The sequence below is a fragment of the Eublepharis macularius genome, chromosome 11 (assembly GCF_028583425.1).
Source record: "Eublepharis macularius isolate TG4126 chromosome 11, MPM_Emac_v1.0, whole genome shotgun sequence".
NCBI lineage: Eukaryota > Metazoa > Chordata > Lepidosauria > Squamata > Eublepharidae > Eublepharis > Eublepharis macularius.
Window position 1 is genome coordinate 56,544,490 of NC_072800.1, and position 19,556 is coordinate 56,564,045.

At 41.8% G+C, this 19,556-nt stretch overlaps 1 protein-coding gene across 1 annotated transcript in view; it reads left to right on the forward strand.

The window, feature by feature from the left end:
- Positions 1-8,711: 8,711 nt before the first annotated feature.
- Positions 8,712-19,556, forward strand: part of VWDE (von Willebrand factor D and EGF domains) — a 60,320-nt gene continuing 49,475 nt past the window's right edge. Inside the window, 4 exon segments of the mRNA XM_054990942.1 lie at positions 8,712-9,375; positions 13,244-13,422; positions 14,163-14,394; positions 17,541-17,567. Of these exon segments, the coding sequence (XP_054846917.1) occupies positions 8,712-9,375; positions 13,244-13,422; positions 14,163-14,394; positions 17,541-17,567 (1,102 nt within the window).

Here is a 19,556-nt window from a genome sequence, read left to right on the forward strand (position 1 = left end):
ATAAGTTCATAATAAATATACTACTGTAAAAATGCTCCTGAGAAGCAATAAGTGGATCACAGGAGGTTCATAAACAGAAAAATGTCAGTCTTTTAAACTGAACTTTCCCTTACTGCTTATGCCACTCAGAGTTAACAACAGAATGTACATTTTATTTTTCAGTATAAAATGTATGACTTTCCATCACCATCATCCCCACTTCTGTCCTCTGGGATCTCCTGTTGTCACACTTTTATGTACAATTCAGCTCTTTGCTGTCCATGTAGCATACCCAGTGTCTTTTATACTTATTTCAACTGACAGGTTTGACAATGAATTGCTCAAAGTATTCCCTGAACCCATGGGTGGTCTCTGAATTGTTACCATAGAAGTTGCCAATAAGAATAATAGGCTTTAAAGTAAAAAAAGGTGAGACACAAGTCTTTCCTACTTTTAAAAGAGCATACGCAAAGGAATGGAGAAACTTTTAGTGGAATTTTAACAATTATTCAAATGCCCCTTATCAGAGATTTGAATGGAGATTATTTCCCCCTAGGGCATAGATAGTGGTATCACTCTAACTTGTCAGGCACAGAACCAGTCATGGATCTTTCTGGGTTCCAAAATTCTCTGGGGGATTTTAGGATTCCAAACACATTCTCTATTGAGGCTGCAGTGGAAGCTTGGAACATGAAGCTCCTTGAAGCAGTGACAAGAAAGATTGGTCCTCTTTGACCTCTGCTGCTTTTAGGGTGGAAGCCAGCCCCATGGTTTCTCACAGAGTTGGATGACCAAAAGAGAACCTGAAGACACCTAGAATGATGCTGGCAGAAAACTGGAACTGATTCTGACAGAGTATGCTATAGAGCCCATTGGAAGACCTATGAAGTGGCAGTTATAGCAGCAAAGAAATGTTACTTCTGTGCCACAATTGCATCAGCTGTTTCACAACCATCACGGTTGTTTAAAGTATCGCAGCATCTTCTGACGTAAATCTGAACATTTATAGTCTCAAGAATAGACAGTTAGCTGTGATACTTTTGCAAAAAAATTTCTGATAAAATAACACGAACATGCTCTGACCTGGATCCTGTCTGTAATATAGTGAAAAGCTTAATGCACTGTCTTGTCTGCTTATGGACCATTTTGACCCAGTTACAATGATGGACATTGACAGGATCCTGCTATCTGTGAAGGCTTATGCATTGAATCTTTGCCCATTTTGGCTGCTAAAATCCTGTAAGGCCACCTAAATGAGCTCTTGACGTCTATCATCAATCAGTCATTAATTCAAGGTATCTTCACTCAGCTACTCAGAGGCAGGGATCCACCCACTACTTTAAAAAAAATCCCTAGACAAAAATGATGTGGCAAATTATTGCACAGTTTCTAATTTGCCGTTTCAAAGTAAAGTGAGAGAGCAGTAACAGACCAACTCTAGGTATTCTTGGGTAACACTGGTGCTGTGAACACTTTTCAATCTGGTTTCAGGCTAGGCAATAGGACTGAGATGGCTCTGGTGGCTTTATGGATAACCTCCCTCTGAATGTAGACAAAGGCTTTGCTCCTCCTGAATCTACCTGCAGTCTTTCATACAGTAGATCTTGCCATCCTGTTGAGGCATTTGGAAGCAGAAGTAGGTATTAGGGAATATGCCTTGGACTGGTTTAAATCGTTCCTTGTGGAACAGACTCAAAGGGAGTCTATGGGAGACTTCAATGTGGGAACTATCTTGCAGAGCTCCAAAGGATGCAATTTCATCCCTCATGGTTTTCAACCTCTATGTAAAGTCTTTAGGAGAAATCATGCATAGTTTGGAACTGGATTTCATCAATATGCAGATGAAACCCAGCTTTAAAGCTTGCTATCGAAATCCCTTGGTGATACAGTAGAGGCCTTAAACTGCTGCATGACAGCTATGGTCAAATGGCTGAAAGTGAGCAAATTGAAACTGAAGTGATGCTGGCTGAGAAGACAGATACCGAAGGACATTGTGCTCTCCACTTTCAATGGGGTTCAGGTGACCCTTGCAGGCTCAGTTAAGAGCCTGGGAATTATATAGGATCCAGCACTGCTACTAGAGAAGCAGGTTAATGCAGCTCCAAAAAATGTCTTCTCTAAACTGAGTTTAGCACAGAAGATGGCCTCCTACCTTGATACAGCCAATCTGGCTACCTGGATCCATGCCATCGTAACATTGAGACTAGACTACTGTAAAGTTCTTTACATAGGTCTTCCCTTGAAGTCAGTTCAGAGACTCCAGTTGGTGCAGAATGTCACAGCTCAAATATTATCTGGAGTTAGACAAGACATTTATATTATTCCCATTCTTCAGTCATTCTGCTGGCTTCCCATTAGTTATCAAGCTCAATTCAAGGTTTTGGCTATCACATACAAAGCCCTTCACAGCCTTTGTCCCTCATATCTATAGGACTGCCTCTTTTCCTGTGCCCCAGCACTGCACCTTTGCTCATCTTAACAGGCCTTTCTGCAGGTGCCACCTTGCAGTTGGGCTAAATCAATAGCTGCATGTATACACCTTATGGAATGGCCTGCCTGAAGAGGTTAGAAAAGCTCCCACTCTGTTGGCTTTCCTCAAACTATGCAAAACTAGATTATTTAGGAGGGCTTTTTTACACAGGTAAGAGGACTGTGCTGTAAGGAAATGTTTTGGAAAGATGTGTTGGTAAAGGGATTGAGATTGTAGACTATACTACTGTAAACTGTCTGTTGCTATAAGTACTGGATACTGGATAGTCCTGCATTTGTTTAATATGCCATGTCGATTTGGTTATGTTTTGTCTCAGCATTGTTTTCAATGCTACCGGATTTCTGCTTCTTTTCTACCCTCTGCCATCCTTTCCATATTGTATTGTTCATTGAATGTCCCAGCTGTTGATCATATTGAGTTACGCTGTGCAATCCACCTTGAATCTCAGCAAGAAAGACTAAATAATGTAAATAAATCTGACATCTTCATTGTCAAAAGTATCCCCAGCCTCATTTTGCTTCATCTTTCATGTTGCCCCCAGCTCGTCAAGGGTGCCTTTGGACAGTAACTTCCTCCTCCTGCAGTCTGACACTTGTGTAAACAAAGCTGGATTGAGGCAGGAACTAAGTATAGAGCCTTAGATTATGAGGGGCCTCTAAATTTAAAAAAAAAAACACCAAATTTTTGGTAATGCTATGGAGTCTTTTAATACTCAGTTTAGGGCTCAAAATGTATCTCCTGCTGCCCCAATTGCCTCTTTTCCTGCCCCTGGTATACCCAGTGGGGACCCAGGATCATTCTAACATTGATTTTTGTGTGACCTCTTGCACTAGTTCACTCCCACCTCCCCATATCATCCTGGGTGAGATGCTGCTTCTACATGGTCCTGATGTTGTATATGCCAAATACAGCTTGAATCATAGTATATAGTCTACTCCATGCTCGGGAAAATGAACACTGCTGAAAACAGAACTTGCTGTTTATGCATGACAGATCAGACATGCCTTCCCTTATCCTGAAGAGCTTGTTCCCTGTAGATGCTCTGATGTGATCCTCATATGCATGTGTTTCTTTACTCACTACAGTACTGGAGATGGTTCTTTATGTATAGCAGTGATGCTGATCCTGAACCCGTAATGTGTGTGAATAACACAATCTTTTTTTCTTCAGGACATTTTTTTTTACTGATGAATCAAACAGAGTGAACAGAGGAAGGATTATAAAAAAACACAATGACAAATGGTAGAAGCTTCAAAAACGCAATTTTCAGGGGGAGGGGGAATCCTAGAAACACAACTACTTTCAATAAGCAGAGCTTGTGGTGCTGTAGCAATACTGGAATTATGCCGCGGTTGTCCCACTCCATGCAACAACTGTAAGTCTGATCCTAAATCCTTTAAAATGTAACAGATCAAGTGGCACTTTAAAGACTAATGAAATTTCCAGTATAACCTTTTGTGAGTCAGATCTCACTTCTTCAGATGCATATGACTTTTTCATGAGGTTGATGGGTTTTGATTCCATGCAGCTAAATCATGAAATCCCTTCCATGATTACAATTCCAAAGAGAATTTCCATGTTAATCTGTTGCAGCAAATTGAAACAGAAATCAAGTGGCACTTTAAAGACTAACAAAGTTTATCCCAACATAACCTGCAATGAATCAGGCCTCACTTCTTCAAGGTGCATATGAATAAATCCTTAATCCTTTACTAACACACCAAGTTTTAGGAATCTAGCAGTGCTCTTCTAAGAGTAACTGGTTGGCCACTGTGTGAGACAGGATCCTGGTCCAGACGGACTGCTAGTCTATCCAGCAGGGCTCTTCTTAGTAAGCCCCACGGAATACTCTTGGGTAGGATTCTAAGTAGACATCTAGGATTGTTCTCTAAAGCTGCAATTCTGTGCATACATAACCGGGGTAAGCACTATCAAACATTAAGGGACTTACTTCTGAATAAACATGCATAGGCAATAGTAGCCAGTATGCTGCTTAATCTTTCCCACAATCCAGAATATAAAACCACTATGGAATATTTTATTACAATAAACATAGGATACAAAAATGTGCTAAATGTTACATTCGTATGCAAAGAAAGGTGCATGAGAAATCCATTCTGTTCTTGAATGTTTGTTTCAGAATAATGCTTCTTAATCATTAGAAATCCTAAATATATAAACGAAAGTCAAGGAGGTTAGTTAAAGAAGAAAAGGAACATATTGTTTCCATGCTTACTGATGACTTATTCCAAAACAGCAATGTGTCTGCACTTAGCCAAAAAAAATGCTGTCTATACTCGGAAGTCCAAGTTCAAGCTCAACTCAGTCCAAGAACAATAAATAATTGTATTCCGCCTACGGTACACATATGACATCTTTTCCCAGCATTTTTTGTGCTATATCCTTTAAAGTGCCATTTTGGAAGAAAAAGACTTTGAAAAGACCATTCCCTAGTTTTTTACCATTCTTGGCTACATATTGGCTCACTTTTTTCTTCTCCAGTTTCTGTCAGACAATATTTGTACAAAACTGTTTGGGTTGTTTTAGATTCTTCATATAACACATATTTTAAATGTGTTTATTTAAGCAATACATCTGTTTAATTTTTGCACTAAAATGTTGGAGATTTTGAATAATTGTCTGTTAATCTACTTACATTATATGAGGATCTGGGCAGTTCTTTCCTTACTGCATATGGGCCACTGGAGCAATAAAATGTATTCCCCAAAGTTACAGCAATATAGCTATTATGCATCAAATGGCTCCCAGGTTAGAGGTTTCTTTTTATGATAGCAAATGGGGGTGGCACAATGGGAGATGTGCTGCTTTCTCTAATCAGCTAGTGGATGACACCTCCATTCGCAGCAAAGTAGAACTCTACTGGGTGGCCCATGGATCAGTGACCATGCAGGAAAAAAGCAGGCCAGGAAGTCTGCATATGGGGAAGCAGACTGAGGCAGGGGAAGGGTGGCTTGAACTTAACCATCAGCTGAAGATTTATTTATTTATTTATTTATTTACACATTACGCCCCACCTTTCTGCCCTTATGACAGCCACTGAGGCCACTAACACATTAAAAACATAATAATCGCGTCTTTAAAAAAACCATTAAAGCCAACAAAAACGCATCATTAAAACAATTAAAATCAGAGCTAAAATACACATGAAATGTAAAAATAATTAAAGCTTTGGGTAGGAAGGAGGGATCACTGAGGTCATGCCAAATGAAGCAAAAAAGTCTTCACTGGCTTGTGGAAGATGGCAACAAAAGGGGACAGACAAATCACCTGGGGGGAAAGTTTCAGTGGCACAACTAAGAAGGCCTTCTCCCAGATTGCCTCATGTCTAATCTTAGAGGGTGGCAGCACCCAAAGCAGGGCCTTGGAAGATGACTGCAGTGGTCAGATAGATTCATAAGGGAACAGATGGCCCTTCCGGTCTGCTGGTCCCAAACCCTACAGGGCTATAAACACCAGCACTGTGAATTGTGTCTCAGAACAGACTGAGAGCCAGTGCAGATAGGCCAGGACTAGAGCAATATATTTCATACAACGTACTCCAGTCCACATACTGGCCGCCTATCAGAGGGAACAGACTGTTTATGCACAAATTAACACAATTATGAAGCAAAGTGCTCAGAGTGCAATTCTCTATGAACAATTCAATCAATACATTCAATAATTTTCATAAACAATATTTAGAAGAGATCAAACGATCATACACCACGGGTCAAACTCAAGTAAGTATATAGTCCTTGAAAAGTTTATAATCCAGTATTTCTTGCTCTTTCTTTTCAGATGTAAGGGAATGTTTCCATTGTCAGGTATCCACAACAAGGCAGTGTGTTCCCCTTCTTGGCAACGTGTACAAACAGTTCAATAAAGCTTATAACTCAACCTCAATTCAAGCTGAGTGTGGGATATGCAAACTGGGTGGAGCCTAATCAGCGTGAGCCATTATAATCCCATTTCATGGTAATCACTTTTTCAAAGGCTTAATATTTCCACGACAATCGCTAGAAAAAATAATATTCATATAAGACAATGTATTCTTAGAGAATCTCACAATGAACAATCTACCATAAGAGAATCTCACCCAACCTACTTACTACCAAAACCATATCGGTCAGTTTCCAGTGGGTGTAGTTTTCAACGGACATTACCATGCATCATGTCTTACATCATCACATTTTATACAATAACATTCAATTATCTTAAAGCAACAGAACTTACAACATGCAACTATACAGCAATTCATTGAAAACACCATGCATATATGGAGATCCAAAAATCATAAAAAACAAGAGAAATCAATGCTGCTGTTCAAACTATTTGGTATTAATGCATTCATCGTATATATCCATTCTGATTCCCTCTGAAGCAACTTTTGGTGGGGATTCATACCTTCATTTGGTTTGATAACTGTCAGAACTGAAAATTTAAACGTGCTGCTCCCTGAGTGGTCTTCTAAAAAGTGGGAGACCAGGGGGGCGTCCAGTATTTTATTTTTTATTCTGGATCTATGTTCCTGTACACGGGTATTCAAAGGTCTTATTGTACTTCCAATATACAATTTTGAACTTGGGCATTGTATCACATAGATTACATAAGTAGTTCTACTTATGTGATCTATGTGATACAATACTGGATGCCCCCCTGGCTCACTCCTGTTAGGCTCTGCCCAGTTTGCATATCCCACACTCAGCTTGAATTGAGGTTGAGTTATAACCTTTATTGAACTGTGTGTACATTTTGCCAAGAAGGGGAACACACTGCCTTGTTGTGGATACCCGACAACGGAAACATTCCCTTACATCTGAAAAGAAAGAGGAAGAAATATTGGATTATACTTTTCAAGGACTATATACTTACTTGAGTTTGACCAGTGGTGTATGATCATTTGATCTCTTCTAAATATTGTTTATGAAAATTATTGAATGCATTGATTGAATTGTTCATAGAGAATTGCACTCTGAGCACTTTGCTTCATAATTGTGTTAATTTGTGCATAAACAATCTGTTCCCTCCGATAGGCAGTGCCTTTGGCTTTTGGGTTATATTTGGAGGAGTCCCCTGGTTGGTTGTCACATACTGGCTGCAGCATGCTGCACCAAGTGAAGTTTCCAAACCCTTTTCAAGGGCAGCCCTGTGTAGAGTTCATTGCAGTAATCTAATCTTGATGTAAGCAAGATATAAACCATAGTATCATTCTCAGCCTCAGGACTTGACATCCCTGCCTCTGATAATCCACAAACGACCAAGGTGGACACTGCAACCTCTTAATCAGATTTGCATCTGACAGTAGTGTTCTGTGTACTGTAATGTGTAAACTGAGCCACGGCAATGTGCAGTTTGTTGCCAGGCTGCCATAGGCCTAAGGGGGCAGGTTGCAATGCTGGATTTAGTGCCATGTTAAAACAGAGGAATGTGGGTGTTAAATATAGAAAAATGTAGAAATATGCTTCTGTTGAATTTGGTGCTCCTTAAAGCATGGCATTCCAAGTGACCATATATTTCACCTATATGGTTCAGCTCATATGCAAACACATATAATCTGGGTAGAGGGAAATGCAACAGTAAAGTTTGGGGCATTTTTACACAATGCCAAACTTTACATAAGTGGCCGTTCACAACTGTGTAGTGACAGAAGTACACAAAACATCTCTATTTTCATTCCCAGGAGGACCCCTGCCTCAGTGCCCCCCATACACGGCTGAAGGATCTTTTCTGTCTCTTGAGTGCTGTATTCATGGAGCCTCACATATCTCAACTGTTTTCTGAAAGTAGGTATGTTATGCCAAAATAACACAGGCAGCCGAAACAAGGTGGCAGAATAAACTGTAATAACTTTCAACTTTAAAATACTACTCCTAAAACGTACAGAAAAGTCGCACATCACTCCTGTGTATTTCAGTAACAGTTCATTCTTCAAAGATGTAGCTTAAAGGAATGAAAAGATGTCCATTTTAAAAAATAACTGTCGTGTTTCGTAATTTCTCTAGAGAGTATTGTAACATTTTATTACTGCGTTTCAACTTTTGTATAATGAGCGCAACCCAGCAACTTCTGGCGGTTCTTGTTGCTAGATTGTTCCCAATTCGGCTGTGATCACCCGGGCAGGCCATCCGAGCCCGAGCCGTACTGATCCCCCCACCATAATCCCCCGGGGCGTGTGTTCCCTGGTCTCCAGTTTGGGGATTCGGCCCCCTCCCCTTCTGCGTTCTCTGACATTTGGCTAGCAATGGCTACTCTGCTGTGGGATATTTTGCAGAGGGATAATCCTGCCGGCAGGCTCCTGAAACCACAAGGTTCCTCCTCGACCCTTGCGCAGGGAACTTTTGCAAAGCGTGCAAAAGTCTCCGAATATGGAGCGAGACCAGCAGCACCTGCAGCCCTTCTTCTGCGTGGAAAGGTTATGAGATCAAGGGGCTTTATGCCACCGGGGAGAAATGCGGCCGCACGCAGGTCCGACCTGGAGGGAGTCAGAGGCCCAGAGGGCCGGCTGCAGCGACTCAGGTTGCTGCTCCCTCCCAGCGCCGCGGCCGCAGCTGCTGCTTTCGTGCCTCTTCCCCTTCCAGGCGACCGGCCTGCAGGGAGAGGGCGCGCGAGACGGTCCCGGGACCTGAGAAACTGCAGCGGCGAGAACTTCTGCAGCAGAGCGGCGCGGGCGACCCTCCGCACAGCGCCTTCGCCCGAGGCGCTCTTGGAAAGGCCGACGGCTGGTGCGGGGAGGGAGCGCTCCCCAGTTGGTTTGCGCTTGGAGATGGAGCCGGGCGGCAGGAAAGTCCCAGGTGGAGGGACACCCCTCCGGGGAAGGGGAGCCAGGAGCCGTCCTCGCCCGCCGACGCCTTTGCTCTCCTTTTGGATGGCCGCGCTGTGCCTCAAGGCAGCGCAGTGCCTGCCAGGTAAGAGGCGGGAGGGCTGTGTGTCCTCGAAGCATCCACAGAGTTTAAATGCTGTCAAGGTGCGTGCTGAAGATTGGGGCGTTTTGTAAGTCGAATGCAATACGGTAGTTTTTCTCTGTTTGTAGGGATTCGGTGGTCTTATCCCTGCTAGATGTTGCTAGTGGTTGGAAAATAGAAGGCATGGATGAGTGGCTTATTGATAACAAACACAATAATAATAATTTTCCTTAAAACATTTCATTAGAATGGGTAACAATGAATTTCCCCCCTCACGCTATGCGTTTGAATGAAGTGCAGAACCGTGACTGAATTCTCTGAGGTAAAAGAGGAAGGACTGTAAAGGTGCAGTAAAGTTGGGGGTTAGGAGTTTATCCTGCTGCTCTGCCTGGTTACCGAAAAGTAGCCTTGCAAAAAGTAGCAAAAAATACATTAGAAAGCCACGTCCAGCTGATCCCTTGAAACCAAGGGAGCAAGTTAGTCATCGGTTGTTTTAAAGGGGCTTAGTGGGATCCTATTCCTGCCTATTCAGATGAATTAGATTTAAATTTAACTCGGTTTTAGGTGTGGTTAAGGTTGCATCCCTTGGCTATGACTGTTTTACTGTGATTGGGGTCAGTAAATGCTGTGGCAAAGTAAAGGCCTATATTGATGCTTAACATTTATAAATCATTTTAGAGTTCTCAAAGGTTCCTAGATGTATACAACATCAGGAAGTGAGATCAATATATTTATTCCTGTATTGCAGAGGTTGTGGGAATAGACTGGGACTTGTAGTGACATAAGTTTGCGACAGAGGTAACGTTTTGGTCAGGGATTTCCTGCCCCACAACTCACATCTTAGCTTTCACTTGGCACTGTGGATGTATGTTGCATGAGCTTTTGTTGGCAGAAGGCTACTTTGATGCAGTGGCCCTCTGGATAAATTAATCATGATCCAAAGCCAGGGATCCCCAATCTTGGGGAGACTGTGGGCACTTTTAGAATTTTGAGAGCGAGGAGTGAGCGCTAGCATGAAATGACTGACACACCGTCACAAACGTGGTGCTGTTTCTAAATAAATGCTCCTTGCAAACTCAAAAGGGATTTGTTGTTCTTCAGAGGCACCACCTTCTCCAATGAAGTGGAAGAGAGCAAGGATTGGTTCTCTGTTTTGGAGAAGAAATGCTTTGTCAAAGAAGCAAATAACCTGCAGGAACCCCTTTGGTGGGCACCATATGATATCAAGGATCACTGTCTTACACATCATACAAGGAAAAACCTTTGACTATTTTCCATTGTGCACAGAATGGGGTTTATCTCACACAGAGGAATAAAGAAAGCCTTTACACATCCCAACATGCTGTTCTGTGGGTTGTCCTAGTTTGCACCATGCACCTTTCATCCTTCTTCCAGCTAAAAAAGCAAGGCTAAGCGGTGTTTTAAACTGCCATGGGGCCCATTAGTTTGAGCTGGTGTTGGCATCTCTTGAGGCTGGTCATCTGGGATCAGCCAGTTCACATGAGTGGGGAGTTTGATATGTACTTCTGAACACACAAAACCCATCTTTTAGTTCACCTAGAGCTTGCACTAGAGTAGGATGGAGCATATACATTCCATGCATTAATGAGTGTCAGAGTAGATGTGACTTACTGATTAATACTGCTATGGTTAGTTTGAGGAACTGATAATGGTCATAATCCCCAGTGCACCAGAACAGTTTCTGAAAATCTGGACTGTGAACAAGGCCATAATTTTATAGGTTGTTTTGGCATTAATAAAGTACTTTTAATATCATAACATTCTTTATACAAAATAGCAGTAATTGTTTATATCATTTCTTTCATTGAGAAACAATGATATGAATGCTATTGGATAATTTGATAGAAGTTAAATATTATGTAAGCTTTCTTATACTCGTCTGCAGTTACCATGCTTTGGCCACTGTTTATGCTAAGTATCACTGTCTCATTAAGTTACTGTGTGCTTTGTTGTCCATTTGTTACTTAAACCAGTTGTCTCTTTGTTTAATACTAAATTTCTTTAGCTCCTCATGGTCAATCTGTCTGTCTCTATGCATTAAAATCTACTTAAGAGTACGTTCATTCTTAGAAGAATTTGGTTGGATCTAGCAAAATGTGAGAGAAATGTAAATGCAGATTGCACAAACAATCGCACAAGGGCCGATTCCAGACGGCCCTCCGCATCCCGAAACGTTGCACGTCGTCGCGCAGAAAACGTGATATTTCACGTTTTCTGCGCGACGACGCGCGACGACGCGTGACGTTTCGGGATGCGGAGGGCCGTCTGGAATCGGCCAAGGTCTGGTTCAACCTATAGCACTTCATTGCTTTACTGATCTAGTCAAAGAATATCCCGCACTAAGTTTTGCACACACCAAAAAGAAAGTTTGGATCCAGTAGTTTTAACGTAGTGCTAGATGCACACAAGATTTATTTTTAGCACTTCTTTTTGCTTAGGGGTGTGGAGTCATAAGAGGTGCCCAGCTGCATTAGACCACTGGTTCATCTAGTCCAGCATCACACCAGATGCCCAGGAGGGCCAAGGTCTTCCCCTGATGTTCCCTCCTAGCTCTGATACTCAGAGGTTAATGGGTTGTGGAGTCATCTTTAGTCATCTTGGCTAGTAGCCATTGATGGACCTGTCCATCATGAATATGGCTAATCTCCTATTAAAGCCATCTGTGCTAGTAGTCATCACTATATAGTCTGGAAGTGATTCAATCCATGATATTTTGTCTGAGAACAGCTGCTTTTATTGCTCTTTGAATAACATTCTATGATGTATGCATAGTTTGTCCCACCCTTGATAATATGGAGCATCTTCTGGTGAGACTTGTGCCTTATGGTGTGGCCATCCCTCTAAGATGGCATGTTTCACGGCTTGTAGCACAGCATCTTGCTCTGTACCATTGCATTGTTTTGAGACTGCTCTTGGGAGATAGAAAGGTCCTCCTGTTCCGTATTAATGGATGTTTTTATGGTGCAGTTTTTATGGTGCTCTCTCTGTAAGGCATAACTTGCTTTCCTGTACAGTACATTATTATTGTAGCATATCAACAGCATGTGCTATAATCTCTTAGGAGTACTTAGCAAGGGCTTCTTCATCAAGATCTGTTTGATTATGATCTGATTGAACACTGTCTGTCCAAAAGTAAACTGGTAAACCATTCTACTCCAAACAATACTGCTAGTACCTCCTTTGGTGCCAGTACTTTACTAACAACGTTTTTTGGCTCTTGGCCCTACATTTAGTACTGCTCCAAAAGATTCCTCCAAAGTGTCAAACGGCAATATAAAGTTTTTAAAATTCTTTTGAGCACCTCCTCCTGGGTCTGTAACCATTCCTAGGCTGGTTTGTTATGTGTTAAGAACCTGAGTTGCTTGCAGGCATTGGACAGTCAGGCACAAATTTGGGCAGACAGTTGGCCATCCTAATAAGATTCTTAGCTCTCTTGCCAAATTTTGGTCTGGCCATCTCCCCAAGGCAAGAGTCCTCAATCTATTTGAGCCTTTTAAAAAAATCACTGGGAAAGAGGAGTGAGAAGTAGAATAAACAACATTATTTTAATCTGCACAGCCAACCAGAAGCCTTGCTGGGCAAGAGCTCCACCCAGCCCCACTCATTTTCTAAAAACAAGTTGGGCACCAGGAAAGGTGTTGGTGCCATGGCGCTCACAGGTACCAAAGCTTGGGATCCTCAGATGACCACATTGAATGCAATGGACATATTCTTAATAAAAGAAAGTGTCCTTTATTTCAGACTGCTGACACTGTTATAGTATTGTAGTCTTCAAAATCTAATTAAATCAGATTCTATGAATAGATTTAGCATCTTTATGTTAATGTTTTTAATATTTCTTCCACTCTAGAATGCCAACCTGGGGGCCATCAGATTCTTCACAGTCCATATCGGAGTGTTGATTTTGATTCATCACGGCTTCAGCAGTCAGCTATTCAGGAGTTAATATGCGATCATTCATTGACATCTGGATGGTATCGCTTCGTAATTTTTAATAAACCGGCTGAAATGCCTACCAAGTGCGTGGAGGTATTGGTGCACTCCATTTAACTTCTGAGATGTAATATGAGTTCAAGGTGTGTGTGTGGGGGGGGGGGGGGAATTAGCAATTTAAAAAGTCAGCAAATGTGACGAGTTTCTTTTAAAAAAAATCTGGATTGGAAGCGGTTCAAACATGCAAATTCAAGTCTTCCATCCTTTGCTTGCTGGCTGTTTTACAAGGCTGCAAAACCTGTTGCTGCATCCTGAACCCTGTTTGGATATTTCTAGTCTCAAGCAGTGATGGAGAGTCATTTTGGTCTGTGTGGAACACACTTCAAATTTTAGGTGGCAGCCAGTATGTTACATCAGAAACCACATATCTATGTTCTTTTGCATATTCACAGAGACATATGCTCACAGTACACATGCACACAGAAAAAGTTTCCTTTTTCTCCCTCTTAATAATAGAATTACTGGAAACTCAAAGGCAGCTGCTGCTACAGATCTGTTAAACTATTAATCCAACTCCCCTCTTCTGCAGCCAGGTTTGTGATAACCTAGCAGGTACATATCAAGCTTCCCTATTGTTTAAGTTCTAGGCAGTTGGCAAAACAGAATATTTATCAGGGTCATAGTGGGCTGTCATTCATACCTGAAGATTGGTGCATCACAGACCTATAACACAGAACATATCCAAAGTGTTTCTCATTTTCCATATTGTTTTGCCTGCCTTGGGTGATGAACATTGGTCATTTTCTGATTTTTTTTTTTGCTTTTGGTGCTAAAAGATTAATCACTGTGGAACGCAAGCTCCCATCTGGTTGTCTCTGGGAGAGTCAGAATCCATGCCTCAGCCTGGTGAGATCAAACACTTAACAGCCTGTGCAACTTGGCAGTTTTTCTTCAGCACTGCAGAAGACTGCTGCCTTTTCCGAATTCCTGTCAGTGTGAGGAACTGTGGAGATTTCTTTGTATACTTGCTCCAACCTACCCAGGGGTGCATGGGGTATTGTGCAGAAGGTAAGAAACCGTATGTTGCTGCATCACTAAACATCCATCAGTGCCTCTGACTATTTGGCCTCCTGTTGTGTTTTGGTAACCACTTCTGCAGTTTTGTAGTGCGCTTTAGTAGGACTGACTGTGACAGTTTTGGTCACAAGGTAAGACATCACAAGTAGGGGTTTTGCATAGATGTATATAAGAAGCATGAATTCAGTACATTTTTACCCCTCCCCAGGTGCTCAGAGTGGCATAAATGATTCTTTTCCTCATCCATTTTATCTTTACAACAACCCTTTGAGGTAGCTTGGGCTGAAAGGGGGTGAGATGCCAAAGGTTACCCAGTGAATTTTATGGCTAGTGGAGATTTGAACCCACTGTGCCCACATCCTAGTCCAACACTAACCACATTGATACTTGTCTGAAACCAATGCCATTTGGGGTGGAAATTTATCTGGACACACAAAATATAAAAACTTGCCTTCCCCCAGTTCCTATATGATTATTGGCTGTACTAAACTATACAGTTTGCTAATTACCTGTTGCCTTTTGCAATTAACCTCCGTCAAGCAATTAAGTAGTGTATTCTGCCATCTGCCACCTTACACCTAGTGCTGTAATCCTGGTCCTCTAATATCCAGGATTGGTAGCTGCTGTAGCACTGCTGTGGTTCCCTGAGTGAAAAGAAAAAAAAATGACGTAGGAGTTTTCCACGTCATTGGGTGAACTGACGGTGTGCCTGTTAAATGACTTTGGATGGTTGTAAATGGTTGCTCCTGAGGAAGTCCGTGGGGACGAAGAACTAATTGGAAATTGCCGGCCTTAGTTCCGGGCACCATTGAAGGTTCTACTTTTCATCTTGGAACAAACCATGAACTTGTCTAACCAGCTCCAGAAATGAATAAGAAGGTTTATGTCACTTTAAATTTTTCAAGGACTTTATATAGTACAAGTCATTTATTTGATCCCTTGATCCTCCTGGGGAGGATTCTTGAATGATATATGTAATATAAGTTATATGCTGAAACTTGTAAAACGAAGATAAAAATTGGCTGCAATATTGTGATATGCGATATTAAAAGAATGATTATGTATATGTAATATATGATTGATAAATAATTGTTTTCCCGTTGGTCTTAGGACCTATATTTCTGGAAGTGGTTCCCTGAGTGGCTGTCAGGCAGTCTATAATGTCTCTATCAGTAGCTATGTAGAACCGACAAGTACCCTCTATAATGGCTCTAAAAGTAGCAGTGAAGGTATTCGGGAGCATAAGGAGAGTATCAGCAGTTAATTGGCATGAGCCAAAAGAACTGGAAAAAGCCAAAAGAATGAGAAAAATAAACTATACCAGTTCATGTAGGAGAGCCCTGATGTAAATAGTAGGTATTTAATTTTAGTGCTATAGTGGAGTAAATAATTTTATGGCTGTGAAATACAATGTGAGTTCTTCAGAGCTAAGTTATAAGAGATGAATTACACAAGGACACGCATGTGAAGGGAGTTGCAATGTTAGAGAAGCTGAGTTTTAAGAGAGATCAGAAGGTTTTGTCAATTTCCCCTCTCTACAGAGCCAGGGAAATCCTTGCTCAGACAGCTTATTTATTTCCTCTTTGCTTCCTAGAAGGGGAGGTGAAACTGACAGCGCCTTCCCATCTCTTTTAAAACTGAGCTTCCCGGCTAACATTGCGACTCCCTTCACATGCACATCTTCGTGTAATTTGTCTTTTGTAGCTTACCTCTCAGTAATAATACCTCTTTCGACTTTCCTCTGTCAAGCGAGTCATTTATGAACCATGGAGCAAAGAACAGAAGTACACATTACTTCTATAATGGATGAATTTCATGCTAGAAGCACACTGTAGAGAAGTGCATTGTGAAATACCAGTGGAATTTAGCTGATGCAGAGCAAAGTAAAATCACTCTTAGCAGTTTTAGAAAATCACCAGAGTAGATCCACTGGATCTAGTGGTAAGTCCTGTTTACAAAAATTACAGCTGCTTTACTCCTGTTTTGCAAGTAATTCAGGCAAATGTTAAATAATTAAAAATCAGTGGTCACACAAGTTTATTTTTATTTGTTTCTAATAGCAAATCAAAATGACTGAACAAAAGATCTCTTACATTAAATTAGAACTGCTGACTCATTTACAAGAATCAATTATTCCTGATATGGTAATTGAACTAGGAAGAAAAAAATCTCACACTAAAAAAGATTTACTTGCAGTAAAGAAAGGTTTTAAATTATTGCTGTCTGTTTTAATTAAAATAACTGAAATAAACTCTTTATTATCAAGGAATAGTATCTGTTATTTACCCCAAATGGTCTAGTGTAATAAGGTTTTTATTATTTATTATTTTACATGCCAAATGAAATTATTATACTTTAATGGATTTTTTTATTATATGAGAAATGATAGACGGTGAAAGGTATAATGATTTTCATCACCCCGTGCAACTTATTTACTGAAATACTAAATGTATATAGTATAAAACACTATTTCTTTTTGTAGTGGAATGCAGTTTATATATAGAAAACATTTTATTACTATATTAAACTAAAAGCCAAATTGCTGTCTTAAACTGAAAGTAATGAACTATTTTAAAAAGAAAGAAATACATTTAATTTAAAAGCGTAATGTTGTTTAGTAAAACTACAGCGCACTGAAAACTGTAAATCAGCAGCTCAAGGACCCCATTTTGATTAAAATGTTTTCATGGATTCTCTGACTCTTCCTCCTCAGTGGCAGACTCCTCCACTCAGCCTGTTTTCAGAGTAAGTGTGGCAAGACATGTATGGCCTGTGGAGGCTTCTATCCTCAAAACAATATAGTCAGACCCTTATCAGCTACACTTTAAAAGCAAGTTCAAGTAAAATGTTTATCTTGTCTGTACATGGCCTTGTCAGATCACAGAGGCAGCTGATCCTGTAGGGTCACAATGTAAAAGGCCCCTGACCTAAGTTCTAATCAATTTTGCTGTAAGATCCTATAGTTATCATGGTTGTGGGATGAATATTTAAGCTAGTGATATACCAAAAAGCTTTCTGTTGCATTGTGCAGCTTACCATGTTAAGTATGGTTCTTTAGAAGGAGGTGCCAGTGTCCATGTCTACTGACTTCACTTTCTTTAGGGAGGGTTGCCAACTCTTGAGTTGGGAAATTCCAGGAGATTCAGATGTGGAGCCTGAGAATGGTGGGGTTTGGGAAGGGGAGGGACCTCCGTGGGTATAATACCATAGAGACCACACTCCAAAACAGCCATTTTTCCAAGGGAACTGGTGCTGCTTGGACAGTAGTTATAATTCTGGGAGATCTCTGGGCCAAACCTGGAGATTGGCAACCCTGTAATTAAGGTGTCAGCTGGTTTTGTGACCATGTATTAACATGGCTAACCCAGTAGAGTTTGCACAGCAGTAGCATAACATTAAGTCTTAAGTTATTTAATTTACTAGAAACAAAGCCCATTATGGGGAAAAAATACAACGGGCTCTAGAAAGGGGAGGGTGGGCAGGCAGGCATTCACTCCTCCTCCATCACTGATCCCAACCAGTGAAGGAGGGGGATAGGCATTGCCACCTGCTCTACAACTGATCTCAGCAACATGAAGGGGTAGTGGGCTTTGCTACCTGCTGCACATCTGATACAGACCGGGTAAAGGGGGGCAGCCATTGCCACCTGCTCCGATCCTGATCCCAGCCAGGTGAAGGGAAAATGGGCATTGCCTTCTGCTCTGCTGCACCTGATTATGGCTGGGTGAAGGGGGGGGCAGGCATTGCCACCTGCTCTGATCCTGATCCCAGCCAGGTGAAGGGAAAATGGGCATTGCCTTCTGCTCTGCTGTACCTGATTACGGCTGGGTGAAGGGAGGAGCGAGCACTACCTCTTGCTCCTTGCCTGATCTCGACAGGTGAAGGTGGGCGATGGGCTTTGCTACGTGCTCCATTCCTGATCCCAACTGGGTGAAGGGGGTGCAGGCATTGCCACCTTCTCTGGTCCTGATTCCAGCAGGTTGAAGGGGGGTAGAGATTGCTGCCTGCTTGGCACCTGATACCGACAGGGTGACGATGGAGTGGTCATTGCTGCCTGCTCAGTGCCTTATTCCAGTAGGTTGAAGGAGGTGGGCGTTGCCACTTGCTCCATTTCTTGTCTTGGCTGGGTGAAGGGGAGAAGCAGGGCATTGCCACCTGGTTCTGTCCTAATACCAGTTGTGATAATGTGAGGGTGGGCATTGGCACCTTCTTCGCTCCTAATACCAGCTGGGTTAAGTCAGGGGCAGGCATTACCACCTACTCCGCTCCTGATCCCAGCTTGCTGAAGGGCAGCCGGCATTGCCACCTGCTCTGCTCCTTGGTTTTTCCTTGGTTGTTTGATTCATCCTGGGTTTGATTGCTCTTCGGATTTCATTTCTGGAGTAGCCATTTGCCTGAAGTCCGAAGAGCAATCAAACCCAGGATGAATCAAACAACCAAGGAAAAACAGTCTCCTACAGGAAAAGTGTTTTTGCCATATATCAAAGGAATTACTGATCAGATGGGAAAGCTTATGAAAAAGCATAACCTTCAAGCAGTGTTCAGACCCACCCAAAAAATACAACAGATGCTACGATCAGCAAAAGACAGTAGAGACCCCCTCACCTCTGCAGGAGTATACCGTATACCCTGCAGCTGTGGACAAGTTTACATTTGGACCACAAAGCGTAGCATCCAGACAAGAATAAAAGAACATGAAAGACACTGCAGACTTGGACAACCTGAAAAATCAGCAGTGGCTGAACATAGCCTAACACAAACAGGACACAGTATCTTATTCCAGGACACCAAAATACTGGACAACACTTCCAACTACTTTGTCAGACTGCACAGGGAAGCCATTGAAATTCACAAGCATAAGCAAAACTTCAACAGGAAAGAAGAAACCTTAAGAATGAACAGAGCATGGTTTCCAGTTCTGAAAAACACCAGGCTAACAAAACATTCTATCCCTGACAATAGCCCTGCAGAGAAGATTAGCACATCAAGTACCAATCCATATGCAAAAGAACCTCCTCAGGATACAGTGAAGCCTCCCGCCATTAGCATTTCACACCCTGGGAAACTCTTACCGGATGACTCAGCTCAACCCCACCCCTCCTGAGTAGATACAAATGACCTACATCTTTTCCACACTGTGACACTGAGAGATC